Consider the following 19958-nt stretch of genomic DNA (forward strand, 5'->3'; position numbering starts at 1 on the left):
GTTTGTTCTGAGAAAGGCAAAAATAATGAGAAAATGTGATCTGACTACTGAAATTTTAATATATTTTTTTATCATTGCTCAGTGGAACCAAAGGCTTCATCAAGAGAATATCTTAACTTAAAAACCACAACATTATCAAAGCATAATCCTTACTTTTATTATTTTTCCCTGGTTTTGGCATCATTTATTTATTCAACAAGGTGACATTGAGTAAACCAAGCCTGTGCTTTGTATTAAAGACTAGAGGCCCGTTGCACGAAGAGATTCATGCAGTAGGCCTTCCTTCCCTTGGCTTCCAGCACTGGTTTTCCTCTGGCACCCAGGACCCAGGCTTTCACTCCAGCCAGAGTCTGCCTTTGTTGTCTTTGCTGCAGACTCTGGCCGGAGTCTGCCATCTTTGCTGCAGACTGCCATCTTTGTCTTCGCTGCAGACTCTGGAGTCTGCAGTCTTGTCTTCGCTGCGGCACTCTGCTCCTGTAGATCCCTTCACCCCTGCCCTCCCTCTCATAGCAGGAGTCCTGCCCCGCCTGGCCACTCCATGCCTGAAGCAGCTGGGCAGGGGCCAACTTTGGCCTTCTAATTTGCATACTCACTCTGATTGGCTGTGGACGTAGCAGAGGTACAGTCAATTTACATGTTTGTCTATTATTAGGGAAGATACAACGGTGAGTAAGTCATGATCCCTAATCCCAAAAATATGACACTAAATGGAGAATGAATGATGCTTGAACAGATGGTTGCAAAATGAAGACAATAACAGTTAAATGCACAGAATAGTCTAAGTATCTTCCTTAGCCTGAGAAGTGGGCGTGGGTGTGGCTGCAGGGGAGGGAGGGGAACTTATCAGGGAAAAATTCCTAGTAGGGGCAAAGATGAGGTAAAATATATTTCAAATGGACAGGGCATGAAATCGGGGCAGTGTGTCAGTGCTACAAGTAAGCTCTCATTACTAAATGTGCTGATTTGAAAGGTGTTGCAGAAGCTGATGCTGGAACTGTAGGCAGCAGCCAGATCAGTAAAACCCTGGCACACAGTGCTAAGAATCATAGACTCTGTTCTCTAGGTCAGGAACTTATCAGAGACTCCAGTGGAAGGCCAGTGTGTGCAGCGTGAAGAATAGCCCCAAGTAAGTCTGTCTTGCTCTCCTGGTTCAGAACCATATAGTCATTCCTTCAGCAAACAGTTGTTGAGTGCCCACTTTGTGTTAAGCAATGCTCCAGACACGGTATACACCATTGAATAAGATAGCTGAGGTCTCCCTTTTTGTAGAATGATTAATGGTGGGCAATTTGAGAAATTTAAGTAAGGTTTTAAAACTTTCTGGCTGTATGTGGAGGACAGATTTGGAGTAGGATGGAGTTGGGGGAGGTAAGGAAAGGAAAAATTTAAGAATGAATCCTAAGTTTTTAGTTGAGATTATTGGGTAGATGGTGGCCCCACCAATCAAGATAAATAATACATTATAAATAGTCTATATTTATTCATGACCACTATATAAAAAGCCTAGGAATATATATATATATATATATATATATATATATATATATATATATATATATATTTATATATATATATATATATATATATATATATTATTACATGTAGGATTGATTATATGTAGTTCCTACATCATGTAGAGCTACAAGAAGGATGGACATATAGCTACTGATACACAGTGTGCCAGGGAAAGATAAAGCATTTAGTGATATACCAAAAGAATTTTAGAAACAAGACATTTCTATTGTCCCTCATAAATAAAATGTATCACATTAGCAGAGAATTTTAAATGAAGGATCTCAAAAATTCTAAAATTTTGAACTTACTTTAATCACCACTTTTCTATTTCTATGTTGGTCATTGTTCAGATCAACATTAGCATGAACTAACCGTGGCTCAGGTGAGAACATGCAACTGACTCTTTATCTTCCTCTGCCAATAACTCAGGAGGGGAGGAATCCACAAATTAGGTTGACACATGGTGTCACAAAAGAATTAATTCCTACTCAGTTCTGGGCAGACTTACAAGCTGGGCTTCATCCAGAAAGACTGATGGGAAGTCGGAGGTTTGCTTTGTGTGGTGATTTTTTCTATTGCTATCAAACCCGGACATAATACCAATCATTGAAGAGCACCTTGTTGTTTCTGGATTATCTATCCAGAGACACTTGGGAATTGTTCCACACTTTCAAGTTGTTCTTGACTTGCATTGGATAGTTTTGCTGTATTTGTCAAATTATATCTTCTAGCAGGAGCACTTAGACATTTATTATAAGAGCTTCATCAGGGGAAAGAAATATTTTGGATATGCCAAATCAAATTATAATGCACTCGAACAGACATCATCTATTTTTCATTCATGATTAGCATTCATTATGCAGCATCAGAAAGATTTACATTAGGATTAATAGACATCATAGAATATGATGTTCCTTCTTGAAACCAGCACTGCTTAAGGAGGAGTTACTCAGCATAACTGGATTAAATGCATCCATACAAATTAGCTTTAGGCAAAATGGTAGAGTAGGCCATTTTTTTCCCCCTTTGGAATCCCCTTGTTTCCAATTTACTCATTCATTCCTTCAAAGTTTATTTATTGAGTACCTGTTATGTGGTAGACATATTGTAAGTAAAACATTCCTATTCTCATGGCAATAACTCTTCTTCCAATTCGTCTAACTCCAAGCCCTCAGTCTGTCCCCTTGTGCTACTTTTCCCGGAAATACAAAATACCACTATTCTTCAAAATATATCACATCATTAGTGATTACTCTTCCAAAGGCTTCTGAAAAACACACACACAAAAACTTTATCTCAAAGACACCACTGTAACACTGGGGAATTCAGGTATGTGTCAGGATAATGTGGGAAATATTTAAGAAAATGGAAATAATTTGGAACACCCATATCTAAGCCATGACACCTGGAAACTATATCTTCTGGCAAAGTGGTGGCTGCATAATGCAGCTGGAGAGGGTGTTCCAAAGCCGATGACAGATGGAGTTAAATCTCAGCTGCACTCCTTGCTAACAGTATGACTTAACTTGCCAGAAACATATTTTCCTAGACTTTACTAGTGAATACTGGTAAAGGATTAAAATATGTGTATATTTATAACTATGTATTTAGTGAGGCACAAAAATATCAAGAAATAATTATAATTTTGTTTAATTAATATTAAAATTATGGAATATATCTACAATCAGTCTTATTTGTTCAGTGACTTGTATGTAGATTTGTCTTTGTCCTCATTCAAGTTTTACCATTGTTCCAATAATGTCCTTAATAGTACAATAATCCAGTTCAGAATAAACATGGCATTTACTAGTCGTGTCTCTTTAATCTTCAAACTACAACAGCTCCTCAGTCTTTCCTTGTTTTTCATGACCTTCACACTTTTGAAGACAACAGGCCAGTTATCTGGTTGAATGTTCCTCCATTACAGTTTCATATTTCATCACGCTTAGAGTCACGTTATATATCTTTGGCAAAAATATCACAGAAGTGATGCTGTGTTTTTATTGCAGCCTATCAGATGGTGCAGTTTTAATTTGTCCCGTTCCATAGAGTATTCACTTCTGTCTAGTGATTAATGCTAGCTGTCTCCACTGTAAAGACACTCCTTGTTACATTAATACACATTCTGTGGGATGGTTCTTTGAAATTGTATATTTCCTGTTTTGTCATCAAAATTATAATTCTTTTTATATTTCCATGTAAATGGACACATGGATTCCAATTTCATTCTTTGCATTATTATCAATTGCTACAATTCTTTATTTGATGCTAAAATTTTCCCAGATTTGGCCAATGGGAGCTCCTGCAAGGGAGCTTCCATGTCTTCATAGCTTATGTCCCTCGTTTTTACTGCAACACAAGATGCTCCAGCCTCAGCTTTCACTTTCTCTGCTCCAGCTCTGGTAATCAACCGTTTCTCCAAGGAACCCTGGTTTGTTTTAGTGTAAAATAATGTTGCGAAGCCAATATCTAGGTGCTAACTGCCATTGTGATGTCTCTTCTCCCAAGCCCTTGTATTGGACAAAGGTGGAGAATATATGTATTATATTTAGATCTGTGTTTATTTCTGTATGTATCAAAAGACATTGAAAAATGTGAGCTCATACCAATACTTTCAAATCCAATCCAATGGTACAGAGGAAGAAAGGAAAAAGAACAGAAGGGAAGGTAAAGAAGAAAAGTAGAAGAAAGGGACGACAGGAGGGAAGGGAAGGAGAAGGGAGGAAAGGTCAGGAAACAGAAAGAAAAAGGAAAGAAAAAGTGAAAGGAAGTGAAGGGAAAATGGAAGAGAAGAAAAGAGAAGAGAAGAAAAGAGAAATGAGAACTCTGTGATGTTTAAGATATCCCTTAGAAGAGCTTAGAGGAGAAACACAAATTCACATTCCCAGTGGAGTGACAGCAGAGGCTTTAAAAAATGCATGTGTGTGTACTTCTGCTTGCACTTAATATTCAGGCTTGCTTACTCCTATACCTCTGCCACTTCATGAGAACATGAAGAGCTCAAGCTATTCCAGACAAGCCATCCATCAACTGACCCCCAAATATGTAAGAGAGTTTAACCAAAATGAGCAGAGCTGCCCACCCAATTGACAGTTAATTGTCAGCACATGGGGAGCCCAGTTGAGCCTAGATCAGTGATGGGCAACCTTTTGAGCTTGGTGTGTCAAACTTCGCCAAAAAACTGAGCATAACTCGGGTAGTGTGTCACTTTGAGGAAAAAACATTATTTCGCAAATGTTTCATCCTCAGCATGCGGCCACCTCAGCGGCCGCGTGTCATCAGAAATGGCTACGCGTGTCAGTGCTGACACGCGTGTCATAGGTTCGCCATCACTGGCCTAGAAGAACCTTCCAGTTAACCTGAAGCCCTGTGAACAATAATAATTTGGTTATTATTTTAAGCCACTGAGTTTTGGGGTCAAGTGTTATGTAGCATTATTCTGACTTATCGAATTAAACTAGAAGTTACACTTTGAATCCAGAAATACTCTTACCAATTATAAATTTTCTGTAGCATTCAGTAGTCCATAGGCTTTGTTTTACTCAAAGATGGATAAATGGACTATGACTAGGTTTCAGAGTAAGGCAGATATGTATAAATTAAACCATTGTAATAGGATTTCATCTGTCTGACTCACTACATGACCATAGACTATAGTTCACAGCCACACAGTGAGCTTTTCAAGAGCACGGACGATGCATTTTTATTATTTGTTTATATCTAGCACCTAGGAGAGCCCCTACTATATTGCAATATTGTAGGCACTCAGTCATTACATGAATGAATAAAAAGACAAGTGAATCCCAGTCTGTTACTTTAAAAGTTGAATATAATAAATATTTATCTAATGAGTGAAGGAATGAAGATTCAACTTCAGAATACAGGAAGCTCTTTCTTTAAAACAGGTTCCTGTTTTAAAGGAGTAATACAATTTAGAAATGAAAACAAACCAATATGAAGTCCACAAATAAAAAATATATACAGGGATAAAGGAGAAATGAGCAATGTTGGTGAATATGACAATTTTTTAATGCAAGCATCACAGCAAAAGAGATCAGAAGGAAAACATTCCATTGTACTGAAGAAAAAAATTAGAACTTCTCAGTGTATCATTTACATGTCATGAAATCCTAAAGAGAGCTAGAAGTACAGGCAATATTTTCAAATTGAGTGCACAAGAAGTATGCCCAGGACTCCTGATTTCCTGTAAATGTGAAAACATTGCTAAGAAGGAGATGCATACAGTTGCTTCTTGTGATCTCTATGAAATTAATTTTGTTGTTAGCATCTTTTTAGAAAAATAAATGTAAAATATCAACTTTACTTTCCCATGTTCCAATTAAAATCAGAATTTTGATAATTATTCTCAGAAACCAAGTTGATGTTGATACATTACTATGTGGATAGCTCTGTGTTGTAGAAACGATGCTTTGTGCTTGGATGATAATAACTGTCAAAATGCAAAGGGTTAGTGAACAGGACCCGTGGGGAATGGCAGGATGACACTCTATGCAAGACATTCTGCTAATAGGTCTGAGAGCAATTACTGTATGGTTTCTGATCACAATACTTAACCCTCTCCTTCTCAGATTGTAGGAAGTTTTGCCAGCACGCTGCTTGAGGAAATTTCAACACTCTATGTTTTATTAGTAAAGTCAATTGAAGGGGCATGTTATGAAGACTGTCAAATAGTCCCATGTATTAGAAAAATCAGCTTGATCTATAATATGACTGCTGCACAGAAAATGAGCAAACCCAGAGAAGACTAAGGCCTCTGAATTCACCAGCTCCTGGACCAGCCTATGTGGATTACTTGCATTTCTAACTTTAAGTTCAGTTGACCAGTTACTCTTTTCTTGTGTTCATGCGCTGCTCCTCCACATCAGCATTGAGCTCTCTTTATTTTGCACTTGAGCGTTGTTTTGGCATTGTGCTAGATCCTGTTTTCTTTAAAGAAAGTGTAATCATCTGAGTCATATTTCCAGAAGACAAAATAAGCCCTTGGTAATCATCTCACTTACACATTATTCAACATTCTTTCCAAAACACTTCAAATCTGCTACCATCTCTCTGCCAATCAATAATGTACCTTGGTTTCTCAACTCCATAATTTTTACATACATCAATTAGTGTTCTGTTACTTATTTACCCCATTATCTGTTACCAAGAAAAAAGGAGCTAGTTACCTGCAGATTAAACCATAACAAGGTATGTGGGGCATAAACAAATGTGATTATTGAAAGAAAGTTTCATAATTCAGAGATATGGAGAAAGGTGATATGGTAAAGGTTAGATGTGACATTAAGCCATTAAGTGATTTGGAAATAGTCTCTGAGCCCATAAAATTCCATGTATAATAGGTTTCTAATTTCAATCAGCATGCCTTCCAGTGACTGATAATTTGAATGAAAATTTAACAAAAAATTATCTTCTAATTTGATAGGCATTTTTACAAATGACCTCTATGAAGTCCTTCTAAGATATACATGCTTTGGGTAAATAACACTACAATCTTATACAATAAACTGAGCTTTTCTTGTGTGCAATATTTGACTGCATCAATTTGCAAAATACAAGTACTATTGCCTGGGATCAGGATGACTGGAATCAGGATGCCACCTCAGGGCAGGAGCTTGGGGGGCTGAGGCAGGAGTGTCAGGGAAGAAACAAGACTTTGCTCTCACGTACCTGCCAAAGAGAAGGTTCTTGGCAGAACCAGTGGCTCTTCAGAAGGTCTGGCTAACCTAGAAAGTTATTTGAGGTGTCACACCGCTTAGTTCATGAGAGCCCCAATCACGCCTTCTCGCTTCTAAGTCCAAGGAGTACTATTTACATTTGTTGCAATTACAGATATATAGATATATTTATTACACACATATACTAATTAGAACAATTTTTTCCAGCATGTAGCAGTAGTAAGTTTTGGTGAGGGATGGGGAGTTTTGTCTAATTCACACAAAGATACTATTTAGGCCAGCAATAAGGATGACTTTCTTAGATTTGCTTTTCAACCCCAAAATTTCAGGTCCCTAGCAGAAATTCATATTGTTTGATTTTGCCTCCCTGGCTCAAGATGTCTGGATCAGTGGTGGACGTTGCCCATGCTGAATAAGTCAGAATTTTCTCCTGGGCTGTTTCTCTGTGAACTTGGAACTGAGGACAAGAAAAGTCAAGAGCTCCCAGGAAGCCAATGTTTGCCTGGTGATAAAGTAAAAGAAGCGAATTTTCTTCTGAAGACAAGAATAATAATGACATGAAGACAGTGGTATGAACAAGCAGGGGAGGGGATATATCTAAGAAATGGTTGGCTTAGTTTTCAATGGCTTTTCATCTGCTGGTTTCAGTCACTTCCAGAGTTTGGCTTTCTTTTGTTGTCATGGATTTCAGGTGATATGCATACATTATTTTAATGAAACAACCTCCTCCTTAATTGAGAAATTAGAATGAGTGGAGTATATAATAGCCTTGTCAATAGGAAATTATGTTATTTTATGATGGAAAAGGATAGGGTATTGGACTCAAGATCCAAATTTGAGGAATGTGAAGGTTTTTCTAGAGGATGTACTATCTATAGAAGGAAATAAAAGAAAGGTAGAGTTAGCCAGATGAATGACTGAAGGATTCCAGAAAGAGGAAACAGCATTCTGAAGTTCATAGATGGGAAAAAATAAAGGGAGTTGAGGAGAAGAAAGTAGTTCAAGCTGGTGAAAGATAAGGCTGGACAATTAAACGAAGCTCAGATTTTTAAAAGGTTTCATAAACTGTCTTAAATAGTTTGGACTTTATCTTGAGAGCAATGGAGAGCATAGATAAGGCTGTTAAATAGGGAGAGGGCAGCCATTCAGGAATTTGTGGGCCTTCTTGTGTTAATTACTCCTGTTTTTATCCAAATAGCATGTTTAAAACAAGGGAGAACAGATTGACATTTTAGGGGAAAGTAGGTAAATCTAATTAGGATGACTAGAAATGTAGGAAAGAAGTGATGAGGAGAAACAGGAAAGGAGAGGAGATGGTTATGAGATTGAAGGAGGTAATTAGTACATGGCAGATAAATTGGATACAGAAGGTTAGTGAGAGGCAAGAATCTTGCGGGACAGCTGGTAGTCTGAAATAGACCACTTTATCAAGCAAGACTGGTGTGTGATTTTTTTTTTTTTTGAGAAGTATGTTTTTCTCCCTTTCCTTCACTGGTATAATGTGATAAAGTGGAAGAAACAGGGTTGTATAAGATAGGAACTGAGGAGGCCTAAATCACTACAAAAGCCACTCTACTGGAGAGCACTTAGCTGGTCCATAAAGAATATCCAAGGGATAAGGTAATCTCTAGCTAAAATGAGCAGGTATTGATATCCAAAACTGTTTTTGTTTAACAAAAACATGGCAGCATGAATTCATTTATTTGTTAAATAAACACTTACTGAGTACATACTCTGTGCAAGGCATTCGTTTGGCTTTGGGGATATATTGGCAAAGAAAACATATGAAGTCTCTGCCCTCATAAAGCTTATAGTCTACTAGGTGAGACATTTATAAAATTTTATAATTTTGAGAGTATATAACAGGGAATTTTTACTAACCTGTGTGTATTTGAGGAAGTAGTATTTGGATGATGTTATGAAATGAATTGTGCCCCAAAATGTTATGTGTTGAAAGTTCTAACCCTCAAAGTGACTGTATTTGAAGATAGAGTCTTTAAAGAGGTAATTAAAGTTAAATGAGGTCAAGGGTGGGGCCCTAATCCAACAGGACTGGTATCCTTGTAAGAAGGGGAAGACAGACCAGAAGTACACCTGCACAGAGAAAAAGCCCTGTGAGGTCATAGCCAGAAGGCAGATTTCTGCAAGTCCAGGATAGAGGTCTCAGCAAAAATCAACCCTGTAGGTGCCTTGATCTTGAACTTACAACCTATTTCTATTGTTTAAGCCATCCAGTTTGTAGTATTCCGTTATGGTAGTCTAAGCAATCTCATATAAATGATATTCTGACAGATGAGTAAGAATGTCCTTGTCAAATAGGGTAGGGCAGGAGGGAGTTTGTCATGCCAAGGGAAAAGCATGTGCCTGAGATGAGAAACCTCAGGGAGTGTTGGAGTAACTGAGGGAAATCAGTGTGAGGAGAGGGGGCAGTTAGGTGAATGGATTGGAAGGAAGCAAGAGGAGATGTAGGGGGTTTTTTTGGAGGCCATTGTGGAAACCCAGGAGAGATGGTGGTGGTGGTGGTGGCGGTGGTGGTGGTGGTGGTGGTGGTGGAGGTGGTGTGATGAAGAGGAGTGGCTAGACTTCAGAGATGCTCAGAAGGGGGCATTGATTTGTTTTGGGCATTAATGGGCTATGTTGAGATAAACAGAGGTGTCAAAAATGAGGTTTAGGTCCTAGCCAGTTTGGCTCAGTGGATAGAGCATTGGCCTGCAGACTGAATGGTCTCGGGTTTGATTCCAGTCAAGGGCATGTACCTTGTTTGCAGGCTGGATCCCCAGCCCTGGCCAGGGCCTGTGCAGAAGGTTACCAAGTGACGTATGTCTCTCACATTGATATTTCTCTCTATCTCTCCCTCTTCTGCCCACTCTCTTTAAAATCAATGGAAAAATATCTTCAAATGAGGATTAACAACAACAAAAAAGTGATGTTCAGGTTTGGGGCTTGAGCATTGGATGGATGATAGATTATTTCTTAGGATAGGTAGGTAACTGTGGAGGAGGGATATTCTTTGGGGGAGGAGAGAATACTTATTTGTGGCAGATGGAAGTAAGAGTCGGTGGGTCTGTGGGTCTTGGTCTTGTTTTAGGAACCATTGACCCATACTTAACAGGAAACTAAAGACTGTATATACAGTGACTAAGATCCCGCTCCTAAGAGGAGGGGCCCTATGAGAGCCAGGCAGTGCTGCAGGGTTCAAGGTGGGGGCAGACTCCAAAGGAGAAAATTCTCAGTGCAGATACTGGTCAATATAGGGGAATCTGGCGCTCCTATTCCAGACCTGATCAATGTACTAAGCTCCTGAGGAGCCCCTAGTGTCCAGCAGTACAGTGAATACAGAGGGGGAAAAAACATAGCAATCCCACTGCCTCTACACCCATCTGCCTGAACTTACCTTAATTCTCCTACTGTTGAAGAAGAACATGCAGTTTCCCTCTGAATATGTATTAAGGTTTTGGGCCACATGTCATGTCGCACAGGAATCAAATGTAGAAATTGTTGGTATCACTATTTGTTGGTATTACTCAATGACTGTGGCATTTGCTGCATAGTAGTTGATTGTGTGTGTGTGTGTGTGTGTGTGTGTCTGAGTTGTATTTTAAACATGCTTTCTCTATTCTTATATTTTTAATGGCAATGATTTAGGTCACGACCTGGGTAGATTGCATTACTAGCCCTTATTCTTTACCTCTCCCTATATCCAGGCCACATGCCAGGGTCCAATTAGAATATTAACCTCACCCAGATACACTCTCACAGACACAATTGGAATAACATTTGACTAAATGTCTGGGTACCCCAAAGCCCAGTCAAGTTGATATCTAAAATTACTCATCAGACCATGTGACACTGCAGTTACTCCCACTAAAAGTCTGAGCTATTTCCTCACTCTTTAACTTAGATTTGACTATGTGACTTGCTTTGACCCTTGGAGTATTAGCAGGCATGTCATGACCTAAGGCTTATAAAGCTCTTTCGTGTCTCTACCTGGGCCTTTGCATCTGTACCATAGCCTGTGAGGAAGCAGAGCTGAATTGCCCAGTTGGATGTAAGCTCAGTCAGCCAACCCCAGATAATCCATAGCCACATTAACTAAACATAAGCTTAGTGTTATATGACTCTAGGATTATGTGGATTTTGTTAGACAGTGTAATTATGTACATGGTCAACCATCCATTTTGTTTATATGGACCTTTTATTTCTGTTCTATATGTTCAGCGTTGCAAACTTTCTTATAGCATTTGGTCCTTTCATCTGACTTCTGTCATGATACCCCAAATTATACTTGCAAAGATATTTTACTTAGGTTTAGTATTAACCTCATTAAAATAATCCCTGTATCTTCTCAAATGTGTGCCGGTTTCAGAGATGTTGCACCTTTTTACAGCACTTATTACAGTATGGATTGCATTAGACTCCCCAATTACAATATTTCATGGATTCTAAGATAAACCATTTTTCACACTTAAACATCTCTGAAATCGGCACACATCTTACAGTCAGTGCAATTACATAATTGCTTGGCAGGCTTTATTTTCTCCTTTTTGTATGTTATAAAATAATGGCACATCTAACAATTGATGGCATCTTTGTAGTTGTGAGTCCCTGGCGTTTAGAGACTTTATTCATTCCTTCTACTAGATTCCTCAGCAATGAATGCACTGTCTTGCAGAACTAGATGCTCAAAATTTGAAAGTTAAACCAAATGTGTGTTCTATGTAGTGCTGGGACACTATGATTTTCTTCAGCGTCTGAAAAATTCCCAATTACAATTTCATTCAAATTAAAATGGCTTTGATGAGACATTCATTACTTAAAAAGTAACATTTATTAGTCTATGTGTTGTGATTGGAGCTTTAATATCACCAAGAAGAAGTTTAATCTGACTTCATTTTCAGTCCATTAAAAACCTTGTACAATGTTAATAAATTAGATCTCCAGAGTCATAAAAGTATATGTCATAGCCCCAATCTGCACATAGTTGACACGTTTGGATATTTAGCATAGTTTCAGATTTGGGAATCTCAGTCATTTATACAAATTAATGTTTCTCATGATTTTAATGAGGAACACAAATGTATAAATTGCATACTTTGGTCTGTCCTGTTGTCAATAACACTAGTAAACTAGGGACATGTTGTAGCAATTAGTTTTCTTTGCTTAAAATGAACATTGTGAGCTCATCATAGACTTGCCTTGTTACATAGAATTATAATTAGAGATCATAAAGAAAGTCAAATAGAATTAGTATTTTAGGAAACAGGAGACCTAAGGGAACAAAATAAACCCAAATAAGTAGTATTATGGCATGGTCGTGATGCTTAAATGCCCTCCTATGCACAAAATTTAATTACCAAGATTCTCAATTTAAAATCATTCAAGGACACAACATTTACTAAATTATAGGTAATTTCATTTGTTCAGAGATGTATACAGAGACGTTAGAGTAGAGAAGGAAAAAACAACAATAAAGAGATGATCAGTCCGCAGCTACCCTACCGAATCAATGTTCCCTTTCCTGGATGCCAGTATGAAAATAGATTGGCTTCAAGGATGAAATTTACTATCTAGGAAATTCATATTCTTTCATATTCTCTTCAATGACGTAGTAAAAGTCCTTAGCCACGAATAATAATAACTGTGTGAAATTGTCAACTATGTACATACACTAGTTATTCATTGTTCATCTGAAAAATAGGTGTTATCATCCTCATTTTAGGTAAGAAAACAAAAATTCAGAGAAAACTAACATATGGTAAAGCCAAAATTTGAATCTGGGTATCTCTGTCTCTAAGAGCACATTCTCTCCCCACTCTGTCCCACTACAGATGGGACATTTTGCTGCAATGCTACATGCACTAGGGTAGAATTATTCGTAAAGTAACTGAAGCATCAGGTGTGGATCACAGTACCTCTTACTTGGCATCCTAGTATATACTCTAAGTCAAATTTTGGTTTTATATATAAAATAATATTCTAATGATTAGAGCTTTTCAACAATGGGAAGAAAGTGGGGCAGGACCATTTGTCAAGTTACTGAGCTACCTTTCTTTGGAGAGAAGTTTGGGCAACTTAGATCTGTAAGGCCCTATCCAATTTTGACTATGACAGCATTTTATTTTTTTTTAAATATATTTTATTGATTTTTTTTACAGAGAGGAAGGGAGAGGAGAGAGAGTTAGATGAGAGAGAAACATCGATCAGCTGCCTCCTGCACACCTCCTACTGGGGATGTGCCTGCAACCAAGGTACATGCCCTTGACCGGAATCAAACCTGGGACCCTTGAGTCCGCAGGCTGATGCTCTATCCACGGAGCCAAACTGGTTAGGGCATGACATCATTTTATAAGGTAGCCATGGTGAAGTAAAAAAAGTAAAATTATGAATCACAAGTCATGGAGTCAGTACTCATGGCTTTCAGTCTTGACTTTTACTACAAGGCTATCTGAGGGTTCATTTACCTCTCTGGGCTTCAGTTTATTCAACTAAAAAAAGAGAGTGAGGACAAAAATTTACTTCACACAGTCACTATTAAAATTAATTTAGAAATTAAAAATAAAGATGCTTTAGAAACTATACTGGCCACCGTATTATACAGCATCTTATTTGCATAGTGAGTATAATAATGCATCCAGAAATAGTCTTTAAACTGATACTTATTAGAAATTTGATTCATCCTCAAGGGGATTAGTCTGTTTTTATTATATAATCCTAAATCTCATTTTTCTTTGACCATTTTAACTCCTTAACTTATTATTTCAAAGAGAAAATCTGTGTTATTTTCTACTGCCATTCTTAATTTCTTCAGGAATTCAATATGGATGTCCCCTCCCAGAAACCACACAAACTTCATTGAACAGTTTGCAGTGTGTTGGTTCTTTTAGAAACTTCTCTCTAGGCCTATAATTCTCTGCTACAGATATAAGTAAGTAGCTGATAGTTCCCTATGCTATTCTGACATATCCTTTCTCTCTCACACACCCTTTAAAATGATTTCTGTTCAATGTCAAAATATATTTCAATGTAATGGTTAACTGTTATAAGGAAGAAAACTAAACTTTCTGCCTGCCTGTGCTTAAATAAAAAGAATATACTCTTATTAACAATACTAGAGGCCCGGTGCACGAAATTTGTGCATGGGGGAGGGTGTCCCTCAGCCCAGCCTGCACCCTCTCCAATCTGGGACCCCTCAAGGTATGTCTGACTGCCTGTTTAGGCCTGATCCCACTAAACAGGCAGTTGGACATCCCTCTCACAGTCCAGGACTGCTGGCTCCCAACCACTCCCCTGCCAGCCTGATCAACATCTAACTGCTCCCTTGCCGGCCTGATCGCCCCCAACTGCCTGCCCTTGCAGGCCTGGTCCCCCCAACTGCCCTGCCCTGCAGGCCTGGTCCCCCCAACTTCCCTCCCCTGAGGGCCTGGTCACTCTCAACTGCCCTCCCCTGCAGGCCTGATTGCCCCCAACTGTCCTCCCTTTTAGGCCTGGTCCCTCCCAACTGCCCTCCCCTGCTGGCCTGATCGCCCACAACTGCCCTCCTCTGACGGCCATCTTGTGGCGGCCATCTTGGGTCCACATGGAGGTGGCCATCTTTGACCACATTTTGCGTGTTGGAGTGATGGTCAATTTGCATATTACCTCTTTATTATATAGGCCTAGACGCCCAGTGCACAGATTTGTGCACTGGTGGGGTCCCTCAGCCTGGCCTGCACCCTCTCACAATCCAGGACCCCTCGGGGGATGACTGACTGCGACAGGGGGATCGGGCAGAAACCGGTAGTCTGACATTCCCTGAGGAATGTAGTAGTGCACCAAGGGGAGGAGCCTGAGCCCAGGCCAGGCGCCACTATGCTCCTACTCATCCCGGCCCTATTGCACCTGCCGCCACCACCACCCGGTAGCCATTACCACTTGGTAACGCTGTTGCAGAGGTGGGAGAGGCTTGTGCCACCGCAGCTGCGCTTGCCAGCCATGGGAGCACACTGACCACCAGGGGGCAGCTCCTGCATTGAACGTCTGCCCCCTGGTGGCACGTGTGCATCATAGTGACTGGTCATTCGGTCGTTTGGTCACTTAGGCTTTTATATATATTATAGATTTATAAAATTTAAATTTTGAATATTTATTTTTTTCAAAATATTATATTTAGGGGCAGGGTAGGATTGCTTTCTGGACCATAAGCCTATCGCATTTCTAATAGTGTGAGGAGGGTTGTGGGGAAAATAGAGAAAAACTTGAGCTTTATTTTAGCCCTACTTATATATTTACCTCACTCTTGTAAGCATTTTATTTTATTATTTTATTTTATTTTTAATTTAATTATATTTAATATATAATGTTATATTGGTTATATTACTTTCAGTTGTACAATATAATGATTCAACATTTTTATACCTTATAATGTGACCATCCCACTAATTCTAATAATCATCTGTCCTTGTCCAAACCATATTACAATATTATTGACTATATTCCCCTTCATCTTTTTCATCTGTCCCCTAACCACCTCCCATATGGAAACAATCCCTTTGGTCTCTGTTTCCATGAGTCTATTTTTGTTTTGTTTGTACACTTGTTTTGTTTTGTTTTTGAATTCCACATAAAAGTGAAACAATATGGTCTTTGTCTGACTTATTTCACTTAGCATAACACCCTCTAGATCCATCCATGTTGTCCCGAATGTTAAGATGTCATTCTTTTTATTACTGCATAATATTCCATTGAATATATTTATATATCATCTTCTTTACGCATTCATCTATCGATGGACACCTAGATTGCTTCCATATTGTAGCTATTATAAATAATGCTGCAATGAACACAGGGGTGCACATATCTTTTTAAATTGGAGTTTTTGTTTTCTTTGGTTAAATACCCAGAAGTGAAATTGCTGGGTGATATGACATATCTATTTTTAGTTTTCTGAGGAGCCTCCATACTATATCCCATAGGAGCTGCATCAGTTTATGTCCCACCAACAGTGTACAAAGGTTCCCTTTTCTCCACATCCTCAACAGCACATTATTTACTGACTTTTTTTATAATAAAAATTCTGACTGGTAAGGTAATATCTCACTGTGGTGATGAATAGTGATAGTGAGCATCTTTTCATGACATGGTCAGATTTCAAACCCAGATTGGTCTTTAAAAACTTTGCTCTGAATGGATGTAATATTACTTCAATTATTCAACCTGTTGAAGTGGAGAATACTTAACTACTTTGTTACCTAATTCTTAAACCAAAGATCCTTAAGTCACTGTTGACCAAACATGAATTTTATTGCAATGGCTCAAGCCTCACAGAGGGCTGGTAGAGGTCAAGTGTTTAAGCCTGTCTCAGAGTCAGGTGCCTGCTTCTAACATTTGTGGGCCTGGGGAAAATAAACAAATGGAGATGACATAGCACATGTCTAACATTTAAAAGTTATAAATGAAGCTCATAATTCATAAATAAAAACTGTTTTGTTCTCCTACCTTAGTAAGTATACTTTAATAGCAATAAGATCAATATACTAGTATATACATGTCATATATGCATACAGTTGTTTCTAATATGATTGCAAATCAGCAAAATATCAGACAGCTTAATTGAATTATTATTGTGCTTGTCTGAATGTTCCTTTTACACCTCTTTTGCTCAAACAAATACTAAAATAAAGGGATACATAATTCACTAAGTATCATATGTTTTTGATAAAAATTTCAGGTAAATCACCAATTAGGTTGCTATAATCAACATTTTCACAGTTTGGTTCCTATTTACAATTATGACAGATTAGTCATTCTTTCTCAGGACATTGTAGCTCTTTGTTGGTTTGCTTTAATTAATATCCATTTAAAGAAAGACGAGTATACATGATCTCACTCATATGTGGAATATAAATAACAAAATAAACTGAAGAACGGAGTGGATCCAGAGACATGGAAGCAAGGAACGGAGTGAGGAATCTTGGAGGGAAGACAGGGGAGGGCGGTGGGTGGGAAGTAATCAACCAAAGACCTTGTATGCATATATGTATAACCCATGGACACCGATAATAGGGTGGTGAAGGCCTGGGGCAAGAGGTGGGGGCAGGCTGGAGGGGATCAATGGGGGGACAAAGGGACATCTGTAATACTTTAACAATAAAGATTTTTTTAAAAAGAATTTTATCTGGTTAAAAAAATAAAAAAATAAAGAATATTCATTTTCTAAAAAGAGAAGCACCTGGAAGTTTTTATTTTTTACTAGAGGCCCAGTGCATGAATTCATGCATGGGTGGGGTCCCTCAGCCTGGTGGTGATCAGGGCCGATAGGGGCCGAAGGAGGTTGGCCAGGGGGAGGGGCTGTGGGAGGTTTGCTGGTATGGGGAGAGGCCATGAGAGTTTCAGATTGGGGCCATTGGGGAGGGCAAGTGGGGGGGGGGGAGGGAGGAGGGGCCACGAGAGGTTGGCTGGCTGGGGGGAGGGACATGGGAGGGTGGCTGTGGGAGTGCACTAACCACCAGGGGGCAGCTCCTGCATTGAGCATTTGTCTCATGGTGGTCAGTGCACGTCATAGCAACCGGTCAACTTGTTGTTCAGTCATTTGGTCACTCGGTTGCTCAGTTGCTTAGGCTTTTATATATATAGGTTTTTAAAAATATGTTTTTATTGATTTCAGAAAGAGGAAAAGAAAGGAAGAGAGGGAGAGATAGAAACATAAATAATAAGAGAATCATTGATCAACTGCCTCCTGCCACTCCTGCCACGCTCACTGGGGATTGAACCCACAACCTGGACATGTGCCCTGACTGGGAATCAAACCCTGACCTTCTGGGTTATAAGTCAATGCTCAACCACTGAGCCACACCAGTATGATGTTTATGACATTTTTTTTTTTTGACACTACAAGCCCTTTATTAACAAGTTGGTAAAAAAAAAAAAAAAAAAAAGAGCAGAGAGACGTAAAAATACTTTTCTCCGAGGCCCCCTGAGGGGAAGGCACTGTCAGAACCCACCTGGTCAGGGAAGGCAGCCCAACCGGAGGCAGAACGAGACCAGGGCCCTGTCCAGGGAGCAGCCGGCCCGGGTGCTGAGAGGGGGTGGCTCAGCCTCAGGCAGGGAATGTGCAAACGCCGAGGCTGGGTGGGGAGTGATGGGTTGAGGGCCCCCCGGGGGAAGCCCAGAGCACCGTGTTCCCTGTGTGGGCAGACACGCGCGTCCACGGGAGAGCCGGTGCCTGCACGCAGCTTATACAGAGAGGTGGGGGTCCCCCTGCATGAGTGGGGGAGGAAGGAGAGGGAAGTGGGCTCACCCCAGAGCTTGGGGAAATAGCTTTGAGAAGTCTCTGGAAGCCTGGGGGTGAGGGGCGAGCGCAGAGGCTGCGGCTCCCCCTCGGCCTCAGGAGTCCAGGCCCTCCTGCCGTCGCTGGAGGACTTCGATGACGCTGCCGACGCCGTCCTCAGGCACCAGGGCGTGGTCGAAGTTGAAGGTGCTGATGCAGTAGGCAGAGATGTCCGCCGCGGCCGGGGGACCCGCGATCTGGGCCACGATCCCACATTCATCGAAACCCAGGGGCTGTCCCCCGATGCGCACCATCCTCCACAGCTCCCCCGAGGAGCTGGTCAGCAGCAGGTCACTGGGGAACTTTTTCTGTGTCTCCACATCCGTGACGATGGAGATGTAGCCCTCGATGAGGGAGAAGGCAAAGAACGGGATGGAGCTGGGTCCTGGATCGCCGGGGGCTGCCTCTTTGGGGGCGCTGTGGGAGTGGAAGAGGACGTCGATGAGGGTGGTGGCGATGGCCGGCAGGGTCTCGGGGTCCAGTGTGAGGACACAAAAGCGGTTCTGTGGGCTTTGGATAGGATGCACCGTGGGGTTGGGCCCATGCTGAGCACGCAGAAAGCCGTTGCTGGAATCGTCCCTGGCCACAGGCACGGGCGCCCCGCCCACCTCGCGGTCAATGTCGAACTCCTGGGCCAGCGTGCGGATCACTCGGGACAGGTCCTGCTCCCGCACCAGGATGAAGTCCGTCTGGTAAGTGGACAGCACCAGCACAGACACGTGGTGCTCGGCCAGCGGGGCGATGACGGAGCGGGCGATCTTCGTGACGCCCGCAGCCTGCACCGCGGCTCCGCTGTGGGATGACACGTTCAGCACCAGCCAGGTGGCCTCGGCCACTTGCAGGAACTCCGATGCGGGCAGCTCTTTGAAGCCCTCCTCGTCCACCATGAGCGGGTAGTCCTCGGGAGTCTCCGTCAGGCTGAAGAACTTGCACGGGCTTCGGCGGGGCAGGAAGAGCAGCTTGATGAGCGGGTGGGTGTAGAGCCAGAGGCCGGAGCGGGCGAGGCTCAGCACCCGCACGCGGTGCTCTAGGATGTGCAGCTCCATCGCGGTCCCGCGGTCCCGGGGACCCGACCCCTCCGCGGCCAGACTCAGGCCACGCCGAGGACCGGGGGGCGGGGCCGGGGGCTTCTAAAGTATTCTTTACATTTGAAAATAAACTGTGAATTTTGCAAATCATTTTTAAACATTGTGATGGGGTAATATATGATAAATTATTATTTCTGAAATTATTGAAAAATATTTTAAATGTAGCATACAAATCACTATCTCCTATATAGCAATTTCACCTCCTCTAAAAGCAATAACTAGGCCCATAACAAGATTTAAGTTCTGTTTAATTTTTGTTTTAACTGGGATATTATTTAAAAATTTTAAATATAGTATCTTGCTAATTTTTTTCAGATCTCTCTTCAGTCAAGACTTACTTGAGGTATAATGTCT

The 19958-nt window shown here is 40.7% G+C and overlaps 1 protein-coding gene across 1 annotated transcript; it reads right to left on the reverse strand.

Annotated features, from left to right (window-relative positions):
- Window positions 1–18572: 18572 nt before the first annotated feature.
- Window positions 18573–19565, reverse strand: LOC307102942 (cytosolic arginine sensor for mTORC1 subunit 1-like; the record flags this gene model as incomplete). The annotated part of the gene is made up of 1 exon (XM_079776704.1): window positions 18573–19565. Exon 1 carries the CDS (start codon window positions 19560–19562, stop codon window positions 18573–18575), a length of 990 nt encoding a protein of 329 aa, XP_079632830.1. The 5' UTR covers window positions 19563–19565.
- Between the last annotated feature and the right edge of the window lie 393 nt (window positions 19566–19958).

Source organism: Cnephaeus nilssonii (genome assembly GCF_951640355.1).
Source record: "Cnephaeus nilssonii genome assembly, chromosome: 1".
Taxonomy (NCBI): domain Eukaryota; kingdom Metazoa; phylum Chordata; class Mammalia; order Chiroptera; family Vespertilionidae; genus Cnephaeus; species Cnephaeus nilssonii.